General features: G+C 36.3%; 1 protein-coding gene across 14 annotated transcripts in view; it reads right to left on the bottom strand.

The window, feature by feature from the left end:
• PSD3 (pleckstrin and Sec7 domain containing 3) overlaps window positions 1-21440 on the bottom strand; it is a 555378-nt gene that overhangs the window by 88719 nt on the left and 445219 nt on the right. For all 14 annotated transcript variants that reach the window (XM_055286530.2, XM_055286538.2, XM_055286547.2 and 11 more), the window contains one exon: window positions 11500-11693. In XM_055286530.2, coding sequence (XP_055142505.2) covers window positions 11500-11693 — 194 coding nt within the window. The remainder of the gene's footprint in view (window positions 1-11499; window positions 11694-21440) is intronic.

The raw sequence follows: 21440 nt of genomic DNA, 5'->3' as shown, positions 1-21440 counted from the left end.
TAGGAAACTAGTACAGTATTTTTAATTTCAAATTTTCATCAGATTATTAAAGAATTTGACACACTGCATTAAATTACCACAACAGGGATGCAAGAATTATTTTCTTCCTTCTCTTAAATGTTAATTAAACTGAAACGGTAAACAGAACGAGTCAGCAGTGAAAACAGAATAACCTCTAAAAATCACATGCACAGTGAAAACCATACATTCCTCTTTCAGAAAAATACTTCAGAGATTCTGAACACAGATTTTTTGGTGCTGTAAGATTGGCAGTTTACATTCCATTGTTCCTAGTCAAGAGTATTGCTTCCAGCCCAGTGCGGTGGCTCACGCCTGTAATCCCAGCACTCTGGAAGGATGAGAAGGGCAGATTACCTGAGGTCAGGAATTTGAGACCAGCCTGGCCAACATAGCAAAACCCCTTCTCTACTAAAAATACAAAAATTAGCCAGGCGTGGTGGCACACAGCTGTAGTCCCTGTTACTCAGGAGGCCACAGTAGGAGAATTGCTTGAACCCGGGAAACAGAGGCTGCAGTGAGCTGAGATCGTGCCACTGCACTCCAGCCTTGGCAACAGAGTGAGACACCGTCTCAGAAAAAAGAGTATTGGTCCTGACAAGAATGATGGAAGAGGACCTCCTTCAACCAACTTTATTGCCAGAAAGCATGGATTTTAAAGACATGAGCCATCATTACGGAATGCAAAAACCTAGAACTTAATCTTTTAGTCTAAACTTTGAATTGCGAATGGGGTATTTCCTATCTAAAACAGCCAATATTCCATTAAAACTAGAGTGTCACGTGACAAGGTGCTCCTGTGCGTTCACATGGCTGCCCTCACAGTGCTGCTGTTCGGCCTTGTATTAACATCTTAAACTGCTCCGTTACACACCCTGCTGCCAGAGAACAGCCAAGTGCCAAGGGAAGGGAAAACCTTAGCCTAGTTTTAAAATAATTGCTTGGCTTTGCCTGTACTTAAAGAGTCTTTCTCTAACAGGAGGAGACAACTGTCTTTTGGGAAAAAAAAAAATTCCACTTTGATTATCTCTTAATTATAGTGTCGCTGTTCCCAATGTTACACAATAGCAAAGAATTCTGCCTGCATTACCACTATAAACTATTTTCAGTATGGATGACTCAGAATAACATCTGCTTTCTCAAATTTGACATGTGGGACTAAATTTTCTAAACTTTTGATGACAGGCACGTGTGTAAATCCCTCTAAAGTGAGTGAACCTCTCCAACCTCATCAAGGTGCTCCACACCACTCCTTATATCCACAGTGTTTACAATGAGATTGAAAAGATGAACCACACATAGTTCTCACCTCCTTTAAAAGCGATATTTTAATATTTCAAATTCAGAACTAATCTCAGGGCTGTACAATGACTAAAGAATCTACCAAAGAATGTGATTAAAATATTTTAAAATTATTAAAGTGATATGTCCACACAATTAGCCTCTTTTGATTCATTTCTTCCCAGCTCCTCTGTTCCCATTTTACAAAAAAACCTTTTGAAACAAAGTACTTCTCCCAGTCGCTAAGTGTCATTATATCCCTAAACAATGTGCTTCTACCACTGTGTCATAATAGGTTGTAAACACACTCTGTTTTGTGCTGTGCTAGATGAGAATTTAACAAACTTAACTATGACAGTCCATCTTTCCAATATACTTACATAGCTTTTATTTGTATCTGTATTGATTACCTCTGTAGTTTTACGAAGCATAACATTATTATTATTTTAGTGAAAATTTTTTTCCCCAGCTTTAGTAAGCTGTTATTGACCAATAAAAATTGTACATAAGTGTACAATTTGATGTTTTTATATATGAATGGTGAAATAATTACCACAATGCAGCTAATTGACATACCTTTCATCTCACATAGTTGCCACTTTCTTAGGTATTAATTTGACAAATAATGACTGACAATATTTCTTCTTTCTCCAGTACAGGCAGCATCTTCTGACTTCCTCCCTATAAGAGGAGCTGAACAGATCTTTCTCCCTGCTCCCTCTTAGTTCTATCCAGTTTTACCTCCCACCTTCTATCATCTGTACTCTTACAGGATCAAGGTGCACAATATTTATATTTTAATGTGTACCACAATTAAATCTTTCACATATCTAAATGTGAGTAAGCAAAATTCTACTACTATGGTAGGATTTTAAATGATTAATTATGCTATAACGATGGCGATCACAAAGTCATTTTTTCTTTTCAATTTTCATTCAAAAAATCTTTTTGTAGAGACGGCTACAACCATATGGTCTAGGCTGGTCTTGAACTCCTAGGCTCAAACGGTCCTCCTGCCTTGGCCTTCCAAAGTGCTGGGATTACAGGCGTGAGCCACTGTGTCTGGTCAACGTTTTCTCTTGCTACGGATTTTTGTTTACTGAGTTTTCTAATTGTAATTTTTCCTGTGCAGATTTTAAAACATCCTTACATGTTTCTAAATTTTCCATGCAATCAGATGTTCTATTGAGTTTTAAAATTTTTATTTATAGGCCAGGAGCAGTGGCTTATGCCTATAATCCCAGCGCTCTGGGAAGCCAAGGCAGGAGGACTGCTTGAGGCCAAGAGTTCAAGACCAGTCTGGGCAATATAGTGAGACCCCTGTCTCCACAAAAAAAAAAAAAAAAAAAAGAAAAAAAAGGAAAAGGAAAAAAATTAGCTGGACATGGTGGTATATGCCTGTAGTCCCAGCTACTTGGGTGGTTGAGGTGGGAAGACTACCTGAGCCCAGAAGTCTGAGTCTGCAGTGGGCTACAATTGCATGTACCACTGTACTCCAGCCTTGGTTACTGAGCAAGACTCCAACTCAAAAAAAAAAAAAAAAAAAAAAAAAAAGTAAAACATGTAAGACTTCAAAAGGTTATCAAGAGTAATAAAGTAGGTATACATGTACTACCACCAAATGTAAAAAATATATATTATCAATACAGCAAAACCACTGGGTACTTGTCAGTGACGGCCTGTTATTCTCCTTTCCAGAAGTAACAATCATTCTACGTTAAATGATTTCAATATATGAATGTATTCTTACTAAAAATAGTATTGTTTTGCATGCTTTCAAATGTTATCTTACGTGCAGATTCTTCTGCAAGCTGCATTTTTTCATTCAACATTACCACTGGTGAGATTCCTCCATGTTGATACGTGGAACTCTTGTTCCTTCCTTTTCAATTATATGGATATACAAAATCCATTCATTCTCTTATTAATGGACATTTAAGTTTTTAAATTTTGAGCTATTATAATGTTGCTATAAACATGACTTCTGTAACACTAAGTTTTCACAGGTGTATACACACTTATGACTAATTAACTGAGATATAAGAATAAACATTTCCAACTTTATTACTGCCAACTGCTTTCCAAAGTACAAATGATACCACTAATACTTTCGCAGGGTAGAAGACGACCCACTGCTCCAAATCCTTGCCAACACTTGGTATTCTTTTAATTTTCACCAAGGTAACATGTGAAATGACATTTCATTATATGTTTAATGAATATCCTTGATTATCAACAAGGTTGAATATGTCTTCATATATGTATTGATCATCTCAGTTTCATTTTCTGAGCATGGCCTCTTCAAGTTTTTGCCCATTTTTCTACTGAGTTGTATTTTTTCTAAGTAATTTAACATTTCTTTATAAATATTATCATGGATCCTAATCCTTTATTGGTAATATGCTACAAGTATCTTAATCTGTGAATTATCTTTCATTTTTAAGTAAAATTTTAAAATAAAGTCTTTACTTTTAGTATAATTATATGTATCAATTTTTTTTTACTGTTTTTGTAAATATGTATGTATATACGTATGCCTGTATATATGTAGAGACGATGTCTTGCTATGTTGCTCAGGCTGGTCTTGAATTCCTGGACTCAAGTGATCCTCCTGTCTCGGATTCCCGAAGTACTGGGATTACAGGTGTGAGCCACTGTACCCAGCTGCTTTTGTAAATCTTAAGAATTCATTTTCTACCCAAAAGTCATGAAGTTATTGTCCCACAAGTTCTTCTAAAAATCCTAGAACCTTGTTTCTCAAATTTTTATCTTTAATCTAGGTGAAACTGGTTTTTGTGTTAGAACTGAGGCGGGGAATACACACACACACACACACACACACACTCAGCATAAATTATGGAAGCATTTTTGCTTCTGATTATCTGACTTACTTTCTATATCATCCATCCAATTTTTCTAAACAGTGGAGACTGCTGCTTCTGGGTTCTCTTTTCCAACCCATCATCCTATCTATGTCTTGTTATCTTGGAAAATGTCAACATGGCCCTACTGTACTTCTCCCCCTTAATCAATGTATGAGGAGGTTTGGTATAAGGCTACAGGGGGCTGTGAAAACTATGGTCAACCAGAAAATGCCTACATCCAGGCAATTCAGTGTTTAAACAGTACTGTGTTGGCCAAGTAAAAGAAATGTTCAGGCTTCACTGTCCCTAGCTTGAGACCTCCAGTTATCTAAATACATGCTACACAGTGACAGACTGTCCCAACTACACAAAAAAGGCAGAATTTAAACATTTGATAAGCATATTTTCTCATCGGAATTGCTTTTAACAATATGCTACTATTATTTTGGTATAATCAGATTTTTGTTCCACCAGATATACTGCTATTCTATACTACATCCTTGGTTAAGACGCTTAAGATCAGTGTCTTCATGTATAAAACGAGGACAATAATAGTATAAGCTTTATAGGACCAAGATTAAATGTATTAATGCATGAAATGCTTAGGATAAAGCTCTAATATTTAGCAATCATTTAATTATCACTATTGTTATCGTGTAGATCATTTATATTTTGGGTATGTTGTTTACAGTTTCTTTTTTGACTTCCACAAGTATGTTATATCAGATTGAGAAAACTAAGAGCTTATATTGAATTTTGTTTTTTATTGTATCTGACAAAACCCAGAAGATGCATTTTGTTTTCCAAATTTGACTTTTCAAAGCTTTCCCTTAATGTCAGATTTAATAGGTCTTGGTAAAAATATATACTTCTAAGATAGGTACAATAGTTTGTCTCCTGGAGGCAGAATTTCTGAACTGAGCATAACTTTAAAAGGCAAAAAATGAAGAAAACCTCCGAGGTTTAAAAATATGGATGCAGTCTGACAAACTGAATCTTTAAAGTTAATTAAAAAAAAAAAGACACCAAATCTTGAGTAAAATAAATGGTCCATTTGAGACAAGTGTATCAGCATTTAAGAGAAAAAAACCTTTCCATACATCTTTGATTCAAATCTTCACTTATAAAACACTTTTTGTAATATTTGTCATCAGAGCACCTGGCCATGTTTACATTTACATTCAAATGTAATATAGGTCTACCTACAGTGACCATGCTTAATCAAAGTAAGTATTTAGAAAATAAGTATCTACTTTTTGTGTCCAAAAAACGGCATTCAGGATTCTCAGAATTATCTGGAGCTCCTATTCCAGGAAAGCTCCACTGTTGTTTTCATTTTTTTTCTATGTAGTGTAAATAAAAAGTGATTTGTTTCATAGCAGGTTATGTAAGTCCTTACTATAAAACATTTCTCTAATTTGTTTATAGTGACCATCTCTCAAAAGAAGAAGGCAGAAACATCCAGAAACAATTAAGGCAGTCTGGTAGATTTCCAAGAAGGAGCAGCAGCCAAACACTTAGATAAACCTGTTCAACCAGACATGATTGAAAATCCAACAAATAGGGTTGGTGGGGAGACAGGATTAGACGGGAAGGAAACAAAAGCTTTTCTACATCTCCAAATATATAACTCAACAGTTTGCTTTTACTTGAATGCTTAGAATTCCTTATTAATTTCATAGTTCAGTAAATATTAGGTCTTAAAGCGAGAAGCAACTGGAAAGACGTTTCTTAACAAAAGGGATCATAAATCAGCTTAGTCCTGCTTATGCCCAAGAAACAGTAACTGCTATAGAAGCTGCCCTACTATAATAACTTAAAAAGTCTATGTACGTATATAAAACAAAAGTTTTTAGAAATTTCCAAACAGAAAACATTGGATTATAATTCTGAAGAGAAAGAAACAAATGAGTTAAGACTGGCATACTGCTTAGAGAAAGCGTCTCGGTTCCAATAGTGGAAGAGGGTACCTAAACAGAGCCTACGAGTCATGCTGAGTGAGGACATAAGAAAGTTTAGTGACGCTGAGAGGGCTAGAATTTATAGAGTCGCATAAAAGAGAGGGGAGAGTTACAAAAACAGATGGTTCTGAAGACCTGCAGAGGATACTCTGATCTTGGCTGTAGCATCAATCTTAGCACAAGTGAAAAGAAATAACTCAAGAAATGAGAAAAATAAAGTAGTGGGATGAACAAGTTCAAGAGCTCACACAAGGCTAAGAGTGGATAGACATCAGCCAGAGTGGATAGACTTTGTAATACATGGCACATTGGAAAGAGGCTGAAGAAGAAGAAGAATGCCTTATTAATGGAAATATTTAAATAAGTCCCAGAATAAAGACTGCTCTGGATCCACCAGAACAAAGGGTAAAGGCAAGCCTCTAAAGAATTCAGTTAATCTACAAGTTACTTACCTGCACACTAGAAGAATATCCAATGTTTTTTTTTAGATGAACACAACTAAAAGTAGCACCTGAAAAATGGAAAATTCACAATGTCTGGCAGTCAAAAATTACAAGGAATGCAAAGAAAAAGGAAAGAAAAAAAAATTATGACTAAAGCCAGCAGAAAAAAAATAATGCAACAGTTCTAGAAATGACAGAAAGGAAGGGAATCAAAGAGAAGAATCTTAAAAAAGCAATTACAAACAGAATAAATATATTCAATGACATGAAGAAAAACATCAACCTCATAAGGAGAGAAATGGAAGATATAAAATAGACCCAAGTAGAACTTCAAAGATATACATGCTGATTATGAAATGAAAAATGAAGTAAACGAAGAATAAAAATTATCAAATAAAGTACTGAAATTACAAAGAGTTGAAAACATCGGAAAGAGCTTCAGGAAACCCTTGGGATAGCACTGAGTGTCATATAGCAAACAAGTCCCATAACAGGAGTGGAGGCTTTAAGAAATAATGGCTGAAAAAAATACGAATCTATGAATCCAAGAACCCCAACAAACACCAAATAAGGAAAACATAAAGAAAATCACACCAAGGCATCACATAATAAAATTGATGAAAACCAGAGATAGAAAAATCTTGAAAGCATTCATAGTAGCAGAAAAAGCCATCTTGGGTACAGAGGAACAAAGACAAGAATGATAGCAGACTTTTTTTGTCTGAAACCCTGCAGGGCAGGGAAAAATGAAACATCATCTTTAAGTATTAAAAGGAAAAACAACTTGCCAAAGAATTCTATACCCAGTGAACATACATTCCTAAAATTAAGGTGAAAATAAAGATATTTTCACACTGATAAAACATGGGAAAAATTCCTGACAGCAGGTATGTGGGGGTAAAAGTAAAAAAAAAAGGTTTCTGTTTAAAGCAAAAATATTAACAATGAACTACTTCAAGTTTTAGAACATAGAATTAAAATATAGGACATCAAAAAGGCTGGTAAGAGATAAGGGGAATTAACCTGCTATAAGGGTCTCAAATTACAAATGAAGCAGTACAATTTGAAGGTGAGCTGTGACAAGTTAAAGATGTATACTGTAAACCTTGCAGCAAAGACGAAAATAATTAAAGAAGTACAGCAAACAGGTCAATAGTGACAAAAAACAGAACCACACACAAAAAATAATCCTACACAAAAAAGGAAAAGAAGAGATGGAATAAATAAGAAACCAACAGTAAGGTGGCAGATTTAAAGTCAACTATACTAATAACTACTATAAATGTAAATGGTATACACACTCTAATTAAAAGAGAGATACTGTGATTTGCAATAAAAAGCAAGACCCACCAATATTCCCATAATAGAAAGCAATTTTAAAGACATAATCATAAATTAACAATAAAAAGCTAGAAACAAAATTTGTATAGCATGCAAAAACTACAAAGGAAACTAAAGTGGCTATATTAATGTTAGACAAAGTAGATTCCAAAACAAGGAATAAAACCAGGGGTGTGGAATGCCATTTCATGACAAAGGGGTCAAATCATCAAGAAGACATAATATATATAGGTATAAGGGATGCAAATTGATATAGAAACTTTAGAAATTTCTTATAAAGTTAAAGATACATTTAGCAAACGGTACAGCAATCTTACTCTTTTACTCCTAGGTAACTTCTGAAAAGAAATGAAAACATATATACATGCAAAAACTTGTATGTCAATGTCCATAGGGGCTTTATTTATAACAGTTCAAAACTGGAAACAACCCAAATGCTCAGCTGGTGAATCAATAAACTGTGGGATATCCAAATAATGGAATACTTATTAAGCAATAAGAAGAGAGAAACTATTAATTCACATAACACCTAACACTATACACGAATCTGCAAAGAATAACACCAAGTGAATGAAGCCAAACACAAAGCAGTCCTATGATTCCATTTATTGCAATTTTAGAAAAGGCAAAAGTATAGGGCCCAAAGACAGATAATCTTCTGTCATAACTGTCATAGGATGGGAGTAATAGGAGAAGCAATTACTGCCAAAAGTACAATTAAACTTTTTTGGGTAATGGAAATGTTATTTATCTTAATTGTGTTGATGGTTATATAACTATATACATTTTTCAAAACTCAAACTATATACTCTAAATTGGTGAATTTTAGTTTTTGTAAATTATTACAAATCATGCACATACTGTATTGTAAGGCTGAATTATCTGCTAACATTAATGTGATCTGGAAACCTTGGGAAATTGAAATGGGGATATCCAAGAAGAGCCTGAGGAATTAAAGGCAGCTGAAACTTTCAGGCTTCTCCTGATAGCCCCATGGAAAAATAGAGGTTAAAAGTCCTCCAGTGATGAAGCAACTGACAGGAAAGAAGCCTGGAGATGGGCACTTCTTAACCTATCCATGTGTCTTCCCTTTTGTTCTGAGGCAGGAACAGAGACAGAAACAAGCAGAGGCAGGTTCCTTTGGAAAACAGGAAGAACTTCCTAACTTGCTACAAAGACGAAAGCCCCATGACACTTAAAACTGCCTTGACCAACCAGAAATTCTCAAGACAGTTAACTAAGGCTTCAAAGGGATACAATGGCAGGAAAACTTCTAGCCTGGTACAAGGTGTCTGTGATGTCTCAACTGCTAAGCAATCCTCAGGTTCTGTATCTATATTCATGTGTATTAGGCTGCTGAGGGAGAAGAGCTTCTACCTGGAGAATCCTCCAATAGAGGAGGTTTCCCGGGCCACTGAGTCCAGGAAAACAGTGGACAAGGAAAATTTTATCAGTAGAATCTGGGACTTTGGAATAAACTAACCAATTAAGTCAATCCATTGCTAGGAAATAAGTCAATGAAAAGATGCTCACATGGGTTAACTTTGCTATACCTGTCTAGCAGGAAGTAGTAAATACTCTGAATAAGTAACAGCTGTTATACTTCCCCTTTTTCAGTGTTCTTGAATTCAAATTATTCTTTTTTTTTTCTCTAGTACTTTATGTGAGGTATGTCAGATACAGTCAAACCTCCTTATCTGTGGGTTCTGCATCTGTGGATTCAACCAACGGTGGATGGAAAATATTCCCTCCAAAATTGTGTCTGTATTGAATACGTAGAGACTTTTTTCCTTGTCATTATTCCCCAAAGAATACAACATAACAACTATTTACACAGTATTAGATATTATAAGCAATCCAGAGATAGTTTAAAGTATATGGGAGGATATGCATCAGTTATATGCAAATACTATGTCATTTTATATCAGGCACTTGAGTGTCCTTAGATTTTGGTACCTGTGAGAGGCCCTGGAATCAATCCCCTGCAGATATTACGGGACAACAGTATTTTCTTATTTTTCACTTAGCCTATAGATTTAAGTGCCATCCATACCCGACTGAGGGGAATGAATTCACGATCAACAAACCTTACCCTTGGAGACAGAAGCTGCAGCTGGGCAGGCATGTTATAGAGAGATGGTATATTTGTGGTTGTAAACGGAAAACTGCAATGTTTGGCAAAAGCATTATTCAACGTATGAAGAACGGTGTGTGTGAGCACACTGGAAAGAAACAAATGGATAGCTATTGCTTTGGGTGCCAAGAACTCCCATTCTCTGAGACCAGTATCTCATTCCTCTTGTCATTTCAAGCAAGTGGGGGCTGTCAATCATAATATTCCATGCTCTCAGTGTTACATGTCAGAATCCTGTCCTAGAACAGACTGAATTAGAAGTTACGGGAGAAGAAGAATCCTCTTTGGTGTCAAAATTAAACACATGATCTATAGCGCTGCTAATAACCATGTATAAAGGACCTCATTCCAAAGAATAATGCTGACACAAAAAATCATGCAGAGATAGAAACGGAGAGTACATCCTGGTGACAATCCATCTTCAGGTATGTCCTTTTTCTAAGATGGATTGACGTGCTGTCACAACTGTATGAGCTCTGACACAATGTTGTGAGATAAAATTAAGTAGTCTAGTAACCTAGCATATAAGGTACACAGAAAATATGGTGGATGTAGTCTTAAAGAACTTGGGAACATTAAGAAATTTGTTCAGCATTGCTAAGTCCATGTCAAAGCCACTCCACTGCAATGTTTCTCTTGATGTAAGCTAATAGAATATGCTAACACATTAAGAAAGAGTATCTAGCTACAGACAGAAACACTGGTACTATCCATCTCTTCACCCCAAAGATAATTCTGAGTAAACATGTCACCTTATCTTACTCTGCTCAACTATATCAAATTGCCATTTCACTCTGCAAAGATTATTCTAACTATATAAGCATGCTCTATTCTTCTCAAACTCCAAACACCATCATTTATCAAGATAATCATGCCTCATACTTCACAGAAAAATCAAAAGCCATGCAATTGGGCTCCTTCAATTTCTCAAAACTAATTATACTATGCTCTCGTATATCTCACCGGTCCACCTTCTCAAAGACCAGTTATTCCACATGTGCACTGGATATGAATTCCCTCCCTCCATCCTTTGTCTCTGGGACCTTACACCATCAATTTTTTCTATGCATTGCAAATTCAACCTTTCCCTCAACCACCAGAAATGTAAACTTCATGAAGACAGAAACCTTGTCCCTCTTGCTCACCACTGTATTTCTGGTGCCTGGCACAGTAGGTAGCCAGTAGTATTTGTTGAAGCCATGACTAAATAAATGAATGGATAGAGAATGAATAAATTGTAAGGAGTTTTCCATTTCTAAAGTTCTATAATTCTGCTTAAAGAAGAGCAGGTGCCACACTGGATTTTTAATTTAGGGTTAGAGGCTTTATCAAATTTCAAGAATACGTCTATAGATAAACATAATTTTTTCATCCTTCACTTTCAGATAAATTCCCTTTAAATTTTGAGCATAAAGACAAAACAAATGAAATAGAAAATGACAACACATGATACTTACTCTTCTTTCCATCCATATCTGCGTGAATTTTCCGAGCCAAGAATCCACTTTTGTACACAGCAGCATTTGGATCATGAGGAATGTCCAAAAATGGGTTAGTAGTACTTCCAATACGACTGATGGTCTTTGGATGTGTTCCATTAGCTTTCTCCTCAGTACTTTCTGAGGGAGACTTTTTTTTCTCTTCATCATCTCTAAAAGGGAGAAAGCACAAAGACTGAGTCAAGCACCTACTACAATATTCACAGAAAAAAGTAAGTTCCTGTAAAAAACTACATAGTATTCCAATGGTCTATCACTTTTTACAACCACCACCATGATAATAACAGACACCACTTGTCAAATGTATTCTATGTGCCAGGTATTAATGATCATGGCAATATCTTATAAGACTGATATTAATATCCTCTATTACAGATAAGGAAATAGACTCAGTAAGTTTAAATAAATATATAAGGCCCCAGATTTAGTGATGAAGAGATAATGAAGATACGATCATAAAATCTCTGAAGTCATTGGTCTTTCCACCCTTTACAATGTTTTCATGTTTGTCTTCTTTCAAACAAGTGGGAGTTTATTGGCAGGAATCATGATTTTGACTTACGTATTTCTACAGGGTCTAGCATAGAACTAGATGTACAGAGAACAGCAAAAGTGTTAGAGTCGGCCCAATGGACAACAGTAAACAATATCTCCCAAATAACCAGGCTAGTACCTAATATTAAAACCCCAGGCAAAGCTACTATGGATTAGAATGGGGATGCCATGCATAGTGCTTTGGCATGTGACAACTGCTACTTTCTCAACCGCCATAAAAACAGTCCCCAGCATCTATTGTTCCCATCTTTATGTCCATGTGTACCCAATGTTTAGCTTCCATTTATAAGTGAAAACGTGTACTATTTGGTTTTCTGTTCCTGTATTAATTCACTTAGAATAATGGCCTTCAGCTGCATCCATGTTGCTGCAAAGGACATGATTTCAACCTTTTTCTATGGCTGCATAGTATTCCATGGTGTGTATGTACCATATTTTCTCTATCCAATTGACCATTGAAGGGCACCTAGGTTAATTCCATGATTTTGCTATTGTGCATAGGGCTGCAATAAACCTATGACCTATGAGTGCATGTCTCTTTTTGGTGGAATGATTTGTTTTCCTTTAGGTATATAACCAGCAACGGGATTGCTGATTTGAATGGTAGTTCTTTTTTATGTACTCAAACAAAGTACTTAAAAACTGCTTTCCACAGTAGCTGAACTAATTTACATTCCCACCAATGATGTATAAGTGTTCCTATTTCTCTGCAGCCCCACCAGCATCTGTTAATTTTTTTGCCTTTTTAATAACAGCCATTCTGACTGGTGTCAGATGGTATCTCATTGTGGTTTTGATTTGCATTTCTCTGATGATTAGTGATGTTGAGTATTTTTTTATGTTTTTTTGGCTATTTGTACATCTTCTTTTGAGAAGAGTCTGCTCATGTCCTTTGCGCACTTTTTTAGTGAGGTTATTTGGTTTTTTGCTTGTTGAATTGTTTAGGTTCCTTACAGAAGCTGGATATTAGACCTTTGTCAGATTCATAGTTTGCAAATAACAACAACATATTTTATATATATCACAAAACCAGAAGTGTTTGATAATGATGGTAATCAGAGAAAAACAGCCTTTTTTTTCTCTCTTGGTATTTTATCAGCAATTGTGAGATAAGTGAAAACAAAACTGTACTCTTAGAAGAAATAGATATTTTAATTCTATTTTGAAAGAATTTTAGATTTGTGAAGGACAGAATTCCCCTATGCCCAGCTTCTCCTAATGTTAACATCTTATATATTAATACCGATCATAAAAAATTTCAAAACTAAAAAATTAACATAAGTTTAATACAATGAATTAAACTCGGTTTTATTTGGATTTCGCTAGTTTATCATTTTTTTTTCTATTCTAGGATCCTATCCATGATCCCACAGTGCATTCTGTTGTCATGTCTCTTTAGCATCTTCCAGTCTGTAACAGTTCCTCAGTCTCTCCCTGTCCTTTATGACCTTGACACTTTGAAGAGTATTGGTCAGTTATCTTGTAGAATATCCTCAGTTTAGGTTTTTCTGAGGTTTTCTCATGACTGGATAGAGGTTATGCATTTTTTGGGAACGATTCCATACAGGTGATTTATCTTTCTCAGTGCTTTAGGTCCAGGGGTAAAAGTTTTATTACTGGTTAGAATTAACCATGATCACTTGGTTAAGGTAGTGTCCCACAGGTTTCTCTACAGTAAAGTTACTATTTAACTTTGTAAGTGTTTTTGGGGAGATATCTTGTAACTATGCAAATATTCTGATTCTCCTTTACCCACTAACTTTATCTTGTAACAATTGTTACTATGGTGTTTTAATGGTTCCCTCATTTTTTCTACATTCATTAATTGAAATTCTTTTGTAAGTATGGACACATGGATATTTGTTTTATTCTTTAGGTTATAATTCAATACTATTGTTATTTAATTTGTTGCTTAAATTTTTGCAGCTTTGGCCATTGGGAGTTATAATAAGGTGTGCTCCTATGTCCTGTGAACGTGCCTCATCTTCTAATGTACTTCTTTACTTTCAGGCAGCACAAAATGCCTCCAAGCTCATCTTAAATTTTCCTTGTCCTGGCCCTGAAATCAACCACTTCTCCAAGGAGCCTTGGTTCTTCTTACTGGAGAATAGTATTTAGAAACCAAATCTAGGGGCCAGGTGTGCTCATTGCTTTGGGGTCCTCTCCATAGACAAAGCTAGGGAGATACAGTTATGTATCATATAACACTGTGTGGTCAACGATGGAAAGCATACAATATATAACCATCGTCTTGTAAAATTGTAATGCAGCCAAAAAAATCCCATTGTCTAGTACTTACTATACTATGCTTTTCAGTGTTAGAGTATCCTACTTCTATTTATTAAAAAAAGTTAACTGTAAAACAGCCTCCAGCAGGTCTTTCAGTAGGTGTTCCAAAAGAAGGCTTTGCACTATTTACAATACCAAAGACTTGGAACCAACCCAAATGCCTACCAATGATAGACTGGATAAAGAAAATGTGGTACATATACACCATGGAATACTATGGAGTCATAAAAAAGAATGAGTTCATGTCCTTTGCAAGTACATGGATGAAGCTGGAAACCATCATTCTCAGCAAACTAACACACGAATAGAAAACCAAATATCACATGTTCTCACTCATAAGTGAAAGTTGAACAATGAGAACATTTGGACACAGGGAGGGGAACATCATACACTGGGGCCTGTTGGGGGGTGGAGGGCAAGGGGAGGGAGAGCATTAGGAAAAACACCTAATGCATGTGGGGCTTAAAACCTAGATAATGGGTTGATAGGTGCAGCAAACCACTGTGGCACATGTATACCTATGTAACAAACTTGCAGGTTCTGCACATGTATCCCAGAACTTAAAGTAAAAAAAAAAAAAAAAAAAGGCTTTATTATCATAGGAGATGACAGCTTCATGCATGTCCCTGAAGATCTTCCAGTGGGACAATATATGAGGTGAAAAACTGATATTGATAATCCTGACCCTTGTGTGGCCCTAAGCTAGCGTGTGTATTTGTGTTCTAATTATTTTTATTATTTAAACTCTTAGCCTATAAAGTCCAATGTGTTCTAATTTTTAACAAAAAAGTTCTTAAAAGTAAAAAAGGCAAAATTTCAAAAATAGGAAAACACTTATAAAATAAGAATATAATGTTTTTGTACAGCTGTATAATGTATTTTAAGCTGTTATTCCAAAAAGTCAGAAAGTTAAAATAATGAGTTTATGAAGTAAAAAAGTTACAGTATGCTGAAGTTAATTTACAACTGAAGAAAAGGTTTTTAAAAAGAAATTTCCTGCAGCCTAAGTGTACAGTGTTTATAAAGTCTACAGTACTGTGTAGTAATGTCATAGGCTTTCAAATCCATTCACCACTCACTCAGTCACTGACCCACCCAGAGCAACTTCCAGTTCTGCAAGCTCCATTCATGGTAAAGTGCCCTAAACAGGAATACCATTTATAAAAAAATTTTAACGCCATATTTGTTACTGTTCATTTTTGGTTACTGTTTGTTTTCTGTTTAGATATACAAATACCATTGTGTTACAGCTGCCTACAGTATTTGGCACAGTAACAAGCTATACAGGATTATAGCCTAGGAGCAATAGCCTATACCATTACAGTACACATGATGTTCACACAATGATGAATTCACCTGATGACACAGTTCTCAGAACACATTACAGTTATGAAGTGATGTATGACTGTATATACAAGTACACTCGTGTATATACACATCTATATTTGTGTATCCATCCAACCATCCCAATTAATTCATATTAACACCACCAAACCTAAGCCAGCACAAGGTTCATTCCAGCCTTCTCCCACTTGCTTATCTGTACATCTTCAACAGTGAGAAACTGGCTCTCATGATCTGCAATATATTGATTTGTTCAATCTTAGTAAACATATAAAAGAGTTCCAAAATTGCTAGCCTACACCCATGCGAGGAACAAATTTATCTACGAGAGAACAGTGTTTGTGTACATTTCTTTTGTCTTACACTGTTTTCCAAAGTTATGGGTCACCTCTTTTTTTCTCACTCTCATCACAATGGTTAGGTGAAAAACACATTCCTTTGTTACAGTCTGAATTCTACTTTGCGTTTATTATATCCTGACTGATTTTCTCAAAAAATAAGCATTTTTGAAAATGCATTTCTTGTGATGTTCAGATTTAAGGATTTAGATAATGTACAGAGTCATGTACCCACTACAATGCCAAACAGAACAGTCTTATCACCCCCAAATTCCCTCACACTGTTATTTGGCCAACTCCTCTCTCCCATCAATTCCTGGCAACTGACTTCCATCCCTATACTTCTGCCTTTTCCAGAATGGCATATAAAATGGTTTCTTGCATTTGACAAAATGTATTTAAGATTCATCCATATTGTAATTGAATCGATAGTTTGCTCCCTACCATTGTAGAGTACCTTTTCATTTTATGGTCGTGCTAGTTTGTTTATCTATTCATCTACTGAAAGATACTGAGTTGTTTCTAGTTACTTTATTTTATTTTTACAATGAAAAACTATTTGTACCTACAACCAATACCATAATAAAAATATAAAAATACAGTACTGTCAGTCTCTCATAGATCAGAATCAATCTGGAAGAAAGATTTCTGTCCTTCAAATTGATTATTCTATTATCACCATTAAGATTCAGTACTGGGCCCAGCATGGTGGCTCACGCCTGTAATCCCAGCACTTTGGGAGGCTGAGGCAGGTGGATCACGAGGTCAGGAGTTCAAGACCAGTCTGGCCAAAATGGTGAAACCCCATCTCTACCAAAAATACAAATATTAGCCTGGCATGGTGGCAGGCGCCTGTAATCCCAGCTACTTGGGAGGCTGAAGCAGAGAACTGCTTGAACCCAGGAAGTGGAGATTGCAGCGACCCGAGATTGCGCCACTGCACTCCAGCCCGGGCGACAGAGCGAGATTCCGTCTCAAAAAAAAGAAAAAAAAAAAAAGATTCAGTACTGTTACAGCCCACAGCTAACATCACAGTCAACAGTCAAAAGTGGAATGTTTTTCCTCTAAGACCGTGAACAAGACGAGAATGCCCACTCTCACCACTTTTGTTCAACATAGTTTTGGAAGTTTTAAACGGAAAATTAGGCAAGAAAAAAAAAAAGGGAAATGAAACTGTCTCTGATGCTGACATAATCTTATATATAGAAAAACCGTAAAAACTACTCCTCCCTGACAACTGTTAGAACTGCTAAAGTCAGTAAAGTTTTAGATTATAAAATCAACACACAAAAAATGAGTAGCATTTTTGTACACTAACTACTCAAAGAATTAAGAAAACAATCCCACTTCCAAAAGCATTAAAAACGAACAAACAAAAAACAAGTAGGAATAAATTTAAGCAAGGAGGTGAAGATCCGTATACTGAAAATCATAAAACACTGAAAAATTCACAAATAAATGGAGAAAAAAATCCCATGTTAATGAACTAGAAGAATTAATATTGTTAAAATATACCTAGTAACCAAATTTCAATGTCATTTTTTATAGGGATAGAAAAAAACACTAAAATTTGTAGGAAACTAGAAACTACTCCAAACAGCCAAAGCAATCTTCAGCAGAAAACCAAAGCTGGAGGCACCATTTTTTGACTGCAAAATATAAAGTTACTGTAATCAAAACAGCATGATACTGGTATAAAAACAGAAAGCGCAGAAAAAAATCCCAAGTAGCTAAGGTCAACTGGATTTCTGGGAAAGGTTTCAAGAATGTATAATGGGGGAAACTACAGAATCAGGTGCCATGGCATTGACCACTGCCTTCCACGGCTTGTGCCAGTCTGAGATCCAAACTATGACACCATCCCCTCTTGGATCCCTACTTTAGGAAAAATAGAAACCAGTCACGTGTGCAGCCTACAGACAGGCCAGAATATTGTAATCAAGTCCCACTTTCTTCCTTGCATACCAAGAGAGGGAGTAAGTAATCGGGCTGCTTCCTAAGGACTATGCTATACCATGCTGTGGAGGGAGTTGGGTAAGGGCAAATAACATTACTTTGAAGTTTCCTACTGTTTTAAATGTGGCTTTTTTTTTTTTTTTTTTTAATTCAGAGTTTACCTGGTTGCTGTACATCTTTGGCTTTCAGAGCACATTTGAAGTTCTTTCACATGGTCTTACTTGTTTATGCAATGTTTCCCTAAGAAAACAAGAGCCTGGAGCTTCCTAGTCCACCATTGTGACCCATTTCCCTTTTATTCCTCTACTCTTAGTGTTATGGGTTTAATACAGACCCCACAAGAGAAATTAAAGTACTAACTTCCAGCATTTAGGAATACGACTCTGTTTGGAAATAAGATGATTAAAGAGTGGGCCCTAATCCAACAATATTGATGTCCTTATTAAAGGAAGAAATCTAGACACAGACACACACACACACACAAAAGGAAGACCCGGAAGCTACCACAGGCTAGGAGAGAGGCATGGAGGAGACTCCCCCTCATGGCCTTCAGTAGAAAACAACCCTATTTTCACCTTGATCTCAGTGATCAAGAACCATGAGACAATAAATCTGGGTTTTTTAAGCCCATTTGTGGCATTTTGTTATAGCAGCCAAAGGAAACGGATATACTTAGATGCTACCTCACCACAGCTTCAGATTAATTTTATCACTTTTGCAGATGGGAGTGTGCCCTAGAGAAGAAAAACTGGGACAACTGTGTCTCAGTACTTGCTCTTCCATAAACTTCACTGTGATCCTGAATAAGCTGCAGCATCTCTCTAGATCTCAGCCTCCTCATATGTAAAATTTGAAGCTTGCTCTAAGTCAGTAAATACAAGCCATGCAAAGCCTGTCCAGGGAGTGGGAGCCCAGGATGAGTAGAAAGGTCTCTGGAATCCCCATTCACTTTCAAAAAACAGCTCTCAGAGGCAGACTGTGTTCTTGAATCCATTCTAGTTCTAGTATTCCATGATTGTAGGACTCTGTTGATACAGACCAATATATAACCACAACAAAAGATCAGGAGATCCCATGTGTATCCATAGCATTGACCCTAAATGGAAACCAATGCTGATAAGTTTAGGCTAAATACTGCAAAAAGCCTCTCCTCTATGATATGGAGCAGTTACCCCAAGTTTTACCATGCAAACCTTCCCAACAACAAAACTGCATACATTGTTAAGTGATATGGTTTGGCTGTGTCCCCACCCAAATCTCATCTTGAATTGTAGTTCCCATAATCCCCATGTGTCATAGGGGGGACCAGCGGGAGGTAACTGAATCATGGGAGCAGTTTCCCCCAGGCTATTCACGTGGTATTAAGTTCTCATGAGATCTGATGGTTTTATAATGCCCTTCCCCTTCACTTGACTCTCATTCTTCTCCTTCCTGCCACCATGTGAAGAAGGATGTGTTTGCTTCCCCTTCTGCCATAACTGTAAGTTTCCTGAGGCCTTCCCACCTCTGCGGAACTGTGAGGAAGTAAGTAACAATTTAACCTCTTTCCTTTATAAATTACCCAGTCTTGGGTAGTTCTTTATAGCAGCATGAGAATGGACTAATACATTAGTAAGACTGGAGGGAAGATGGCAGAAGAAATCCCTGTTCTTTCCTCTCTATTTAGGAAGCAGAACTAATTAGCCCCACTGACCTATCTTTGAGTATCTCAAAAGGGAAACTCAACACTTGCCCTCACTACTTCTTTGGCATCATGTAAAGCACTCTATCCCTTTTGCCTTAGTGTGTGGCAAACCCCGTGGGGCAGAGCTCACCTCTGCACCTTTAGTTCTGATTTCACAGCCTGTAATATGGTTAGGCTGGCAGACTCAGCAGGCTTGGTGGCCACTCAGGTCCCAATCACATTCTCCAATATAACTTTCTGCAGGTGCCTTGCACTTTGCATTACACAGCAGAGGCTTGACTCCATTTCACTCAGCACTCTGCTCTGTGTACACACTCCTCTAGCCAGAACATTACAGAAGGGTAGGGGATATAAATCAGGTCCCAAACTCCACCTTGTACCAGCAATCATTACCATGATCCCTGTAACTTAATTTCCTCACCTTACAACCAGCCTAGAAGCTATATGTTACCAAGTCCCTGCTCTCCTCCAGGAAGCAATACTTGGGAACTGTTATCCCTGGGCATCTGGGCCAGCTGAGTAGTGATGGGAAGGAGCTCTAAGTTGCCAGGCAGTGTGTGCTAGGCAGTGCTGATATGATGATTAAGACCCCTCAAGGGGTTCATCATCCAGTAGGGGAAACAGATACACAAAATATTGGGTAATACATTTTTTATAAAATACTATATGTCTCCACAGAGTTGTGTACAAAGCAGTACAGGATCAGAGAGGAGGGAAGAGTCTGTATCAAATATGCTAAATTATAAATGCAAGAAATCCTTGTTGGGTGATGGAAATGGGGTGATAAACTATGGTGTTTGTTACACAACTGTGCAAAGTTACAAACATTGGTGTAGCATAAAATTGGTACACTTAAGTGGGTGAATTTTATGGTATAAAAATTACACCTCAATAAAGCAGTTTAAAAAATAAAGGTGGTGGTTGAATGCAGGGCAGAACAATAAGGTGGCTCACATCTCAATACTGTGATCAGATTATTGTAGGAAAATAAAGTGAAGAATGAACTTATAAAAAATGTGCTGAGTTATCATGGGGTTTCTATTATACCACATCACATTATACCACGAGGCAGGATGAGTTTAAAATGGATCTTTGTCACTTACCAAAAATAAAAAAGAAAGCATGTAGTTAAATTTTAAAATACTGCTGAAAATATGAATTACATTCTATTCTCTAAAAATACCTTATTTTGACACAGGAATCCTAAAAGTAAAAAAGAGACTATGCTTTTATTAAAAATGTTAGGCTTCATCACTAGCCTTTTAATACCAAGAAAAATGCTGCCAGATATGAGAAAGATGTAGGCTAGTAACTTGGCTTTCTAAATAAAGGATCTGACCATATGTACAATGATTGTAGTATGCTTTCCAAACCAAGGCAAACTTAACCAATGGTTAAAAAAAGTTTCTGAAAATACACTGGGGTCAAGCCAGATGTTAGGTATTTCCAAAAGATCTATTGGAAAATTTTTAAGGGGCAACTAAAAATAACTTCCTTCAGTATTCTTGATCTGGCTAAATTTTCTTACCTTTAAAAAATATACATGTATGTATAAATTATAATGTACGAGTACATAAACGCTCAATGAAACAACTACTGTCTAAAATGTTCCTCATATACATATTAAAAATCATTCAGAAACTATATTTATTATATTTCATCTTGTATCATTCCTCATCAAACATCAAGCACTTAGCAATTGATATAGAGGATATAAAATTCTCTATCCTTAG

The sequence above is a fragment of the Symphalangus syndactylus genome, chromosome 1 (genome assembly GCF_028878055.3).
Source record: "Symphalangus syndactylus isolate Jambi chromosome 1, NHGRI_mSymSyn1-v2.1_pri, whole genome shotgun sequence".
NCBI lineage: Eukaryota > Metazoa > Chordata > Mammalia > Primates > Hylobatidae > Symphalangus > Symphalangus syndactylus.
The sequence above is the reverse complement of the archived record's forward strand: the minus strand, read 5'-3'. Positions and strand labels throughout refer to the sequence as shown.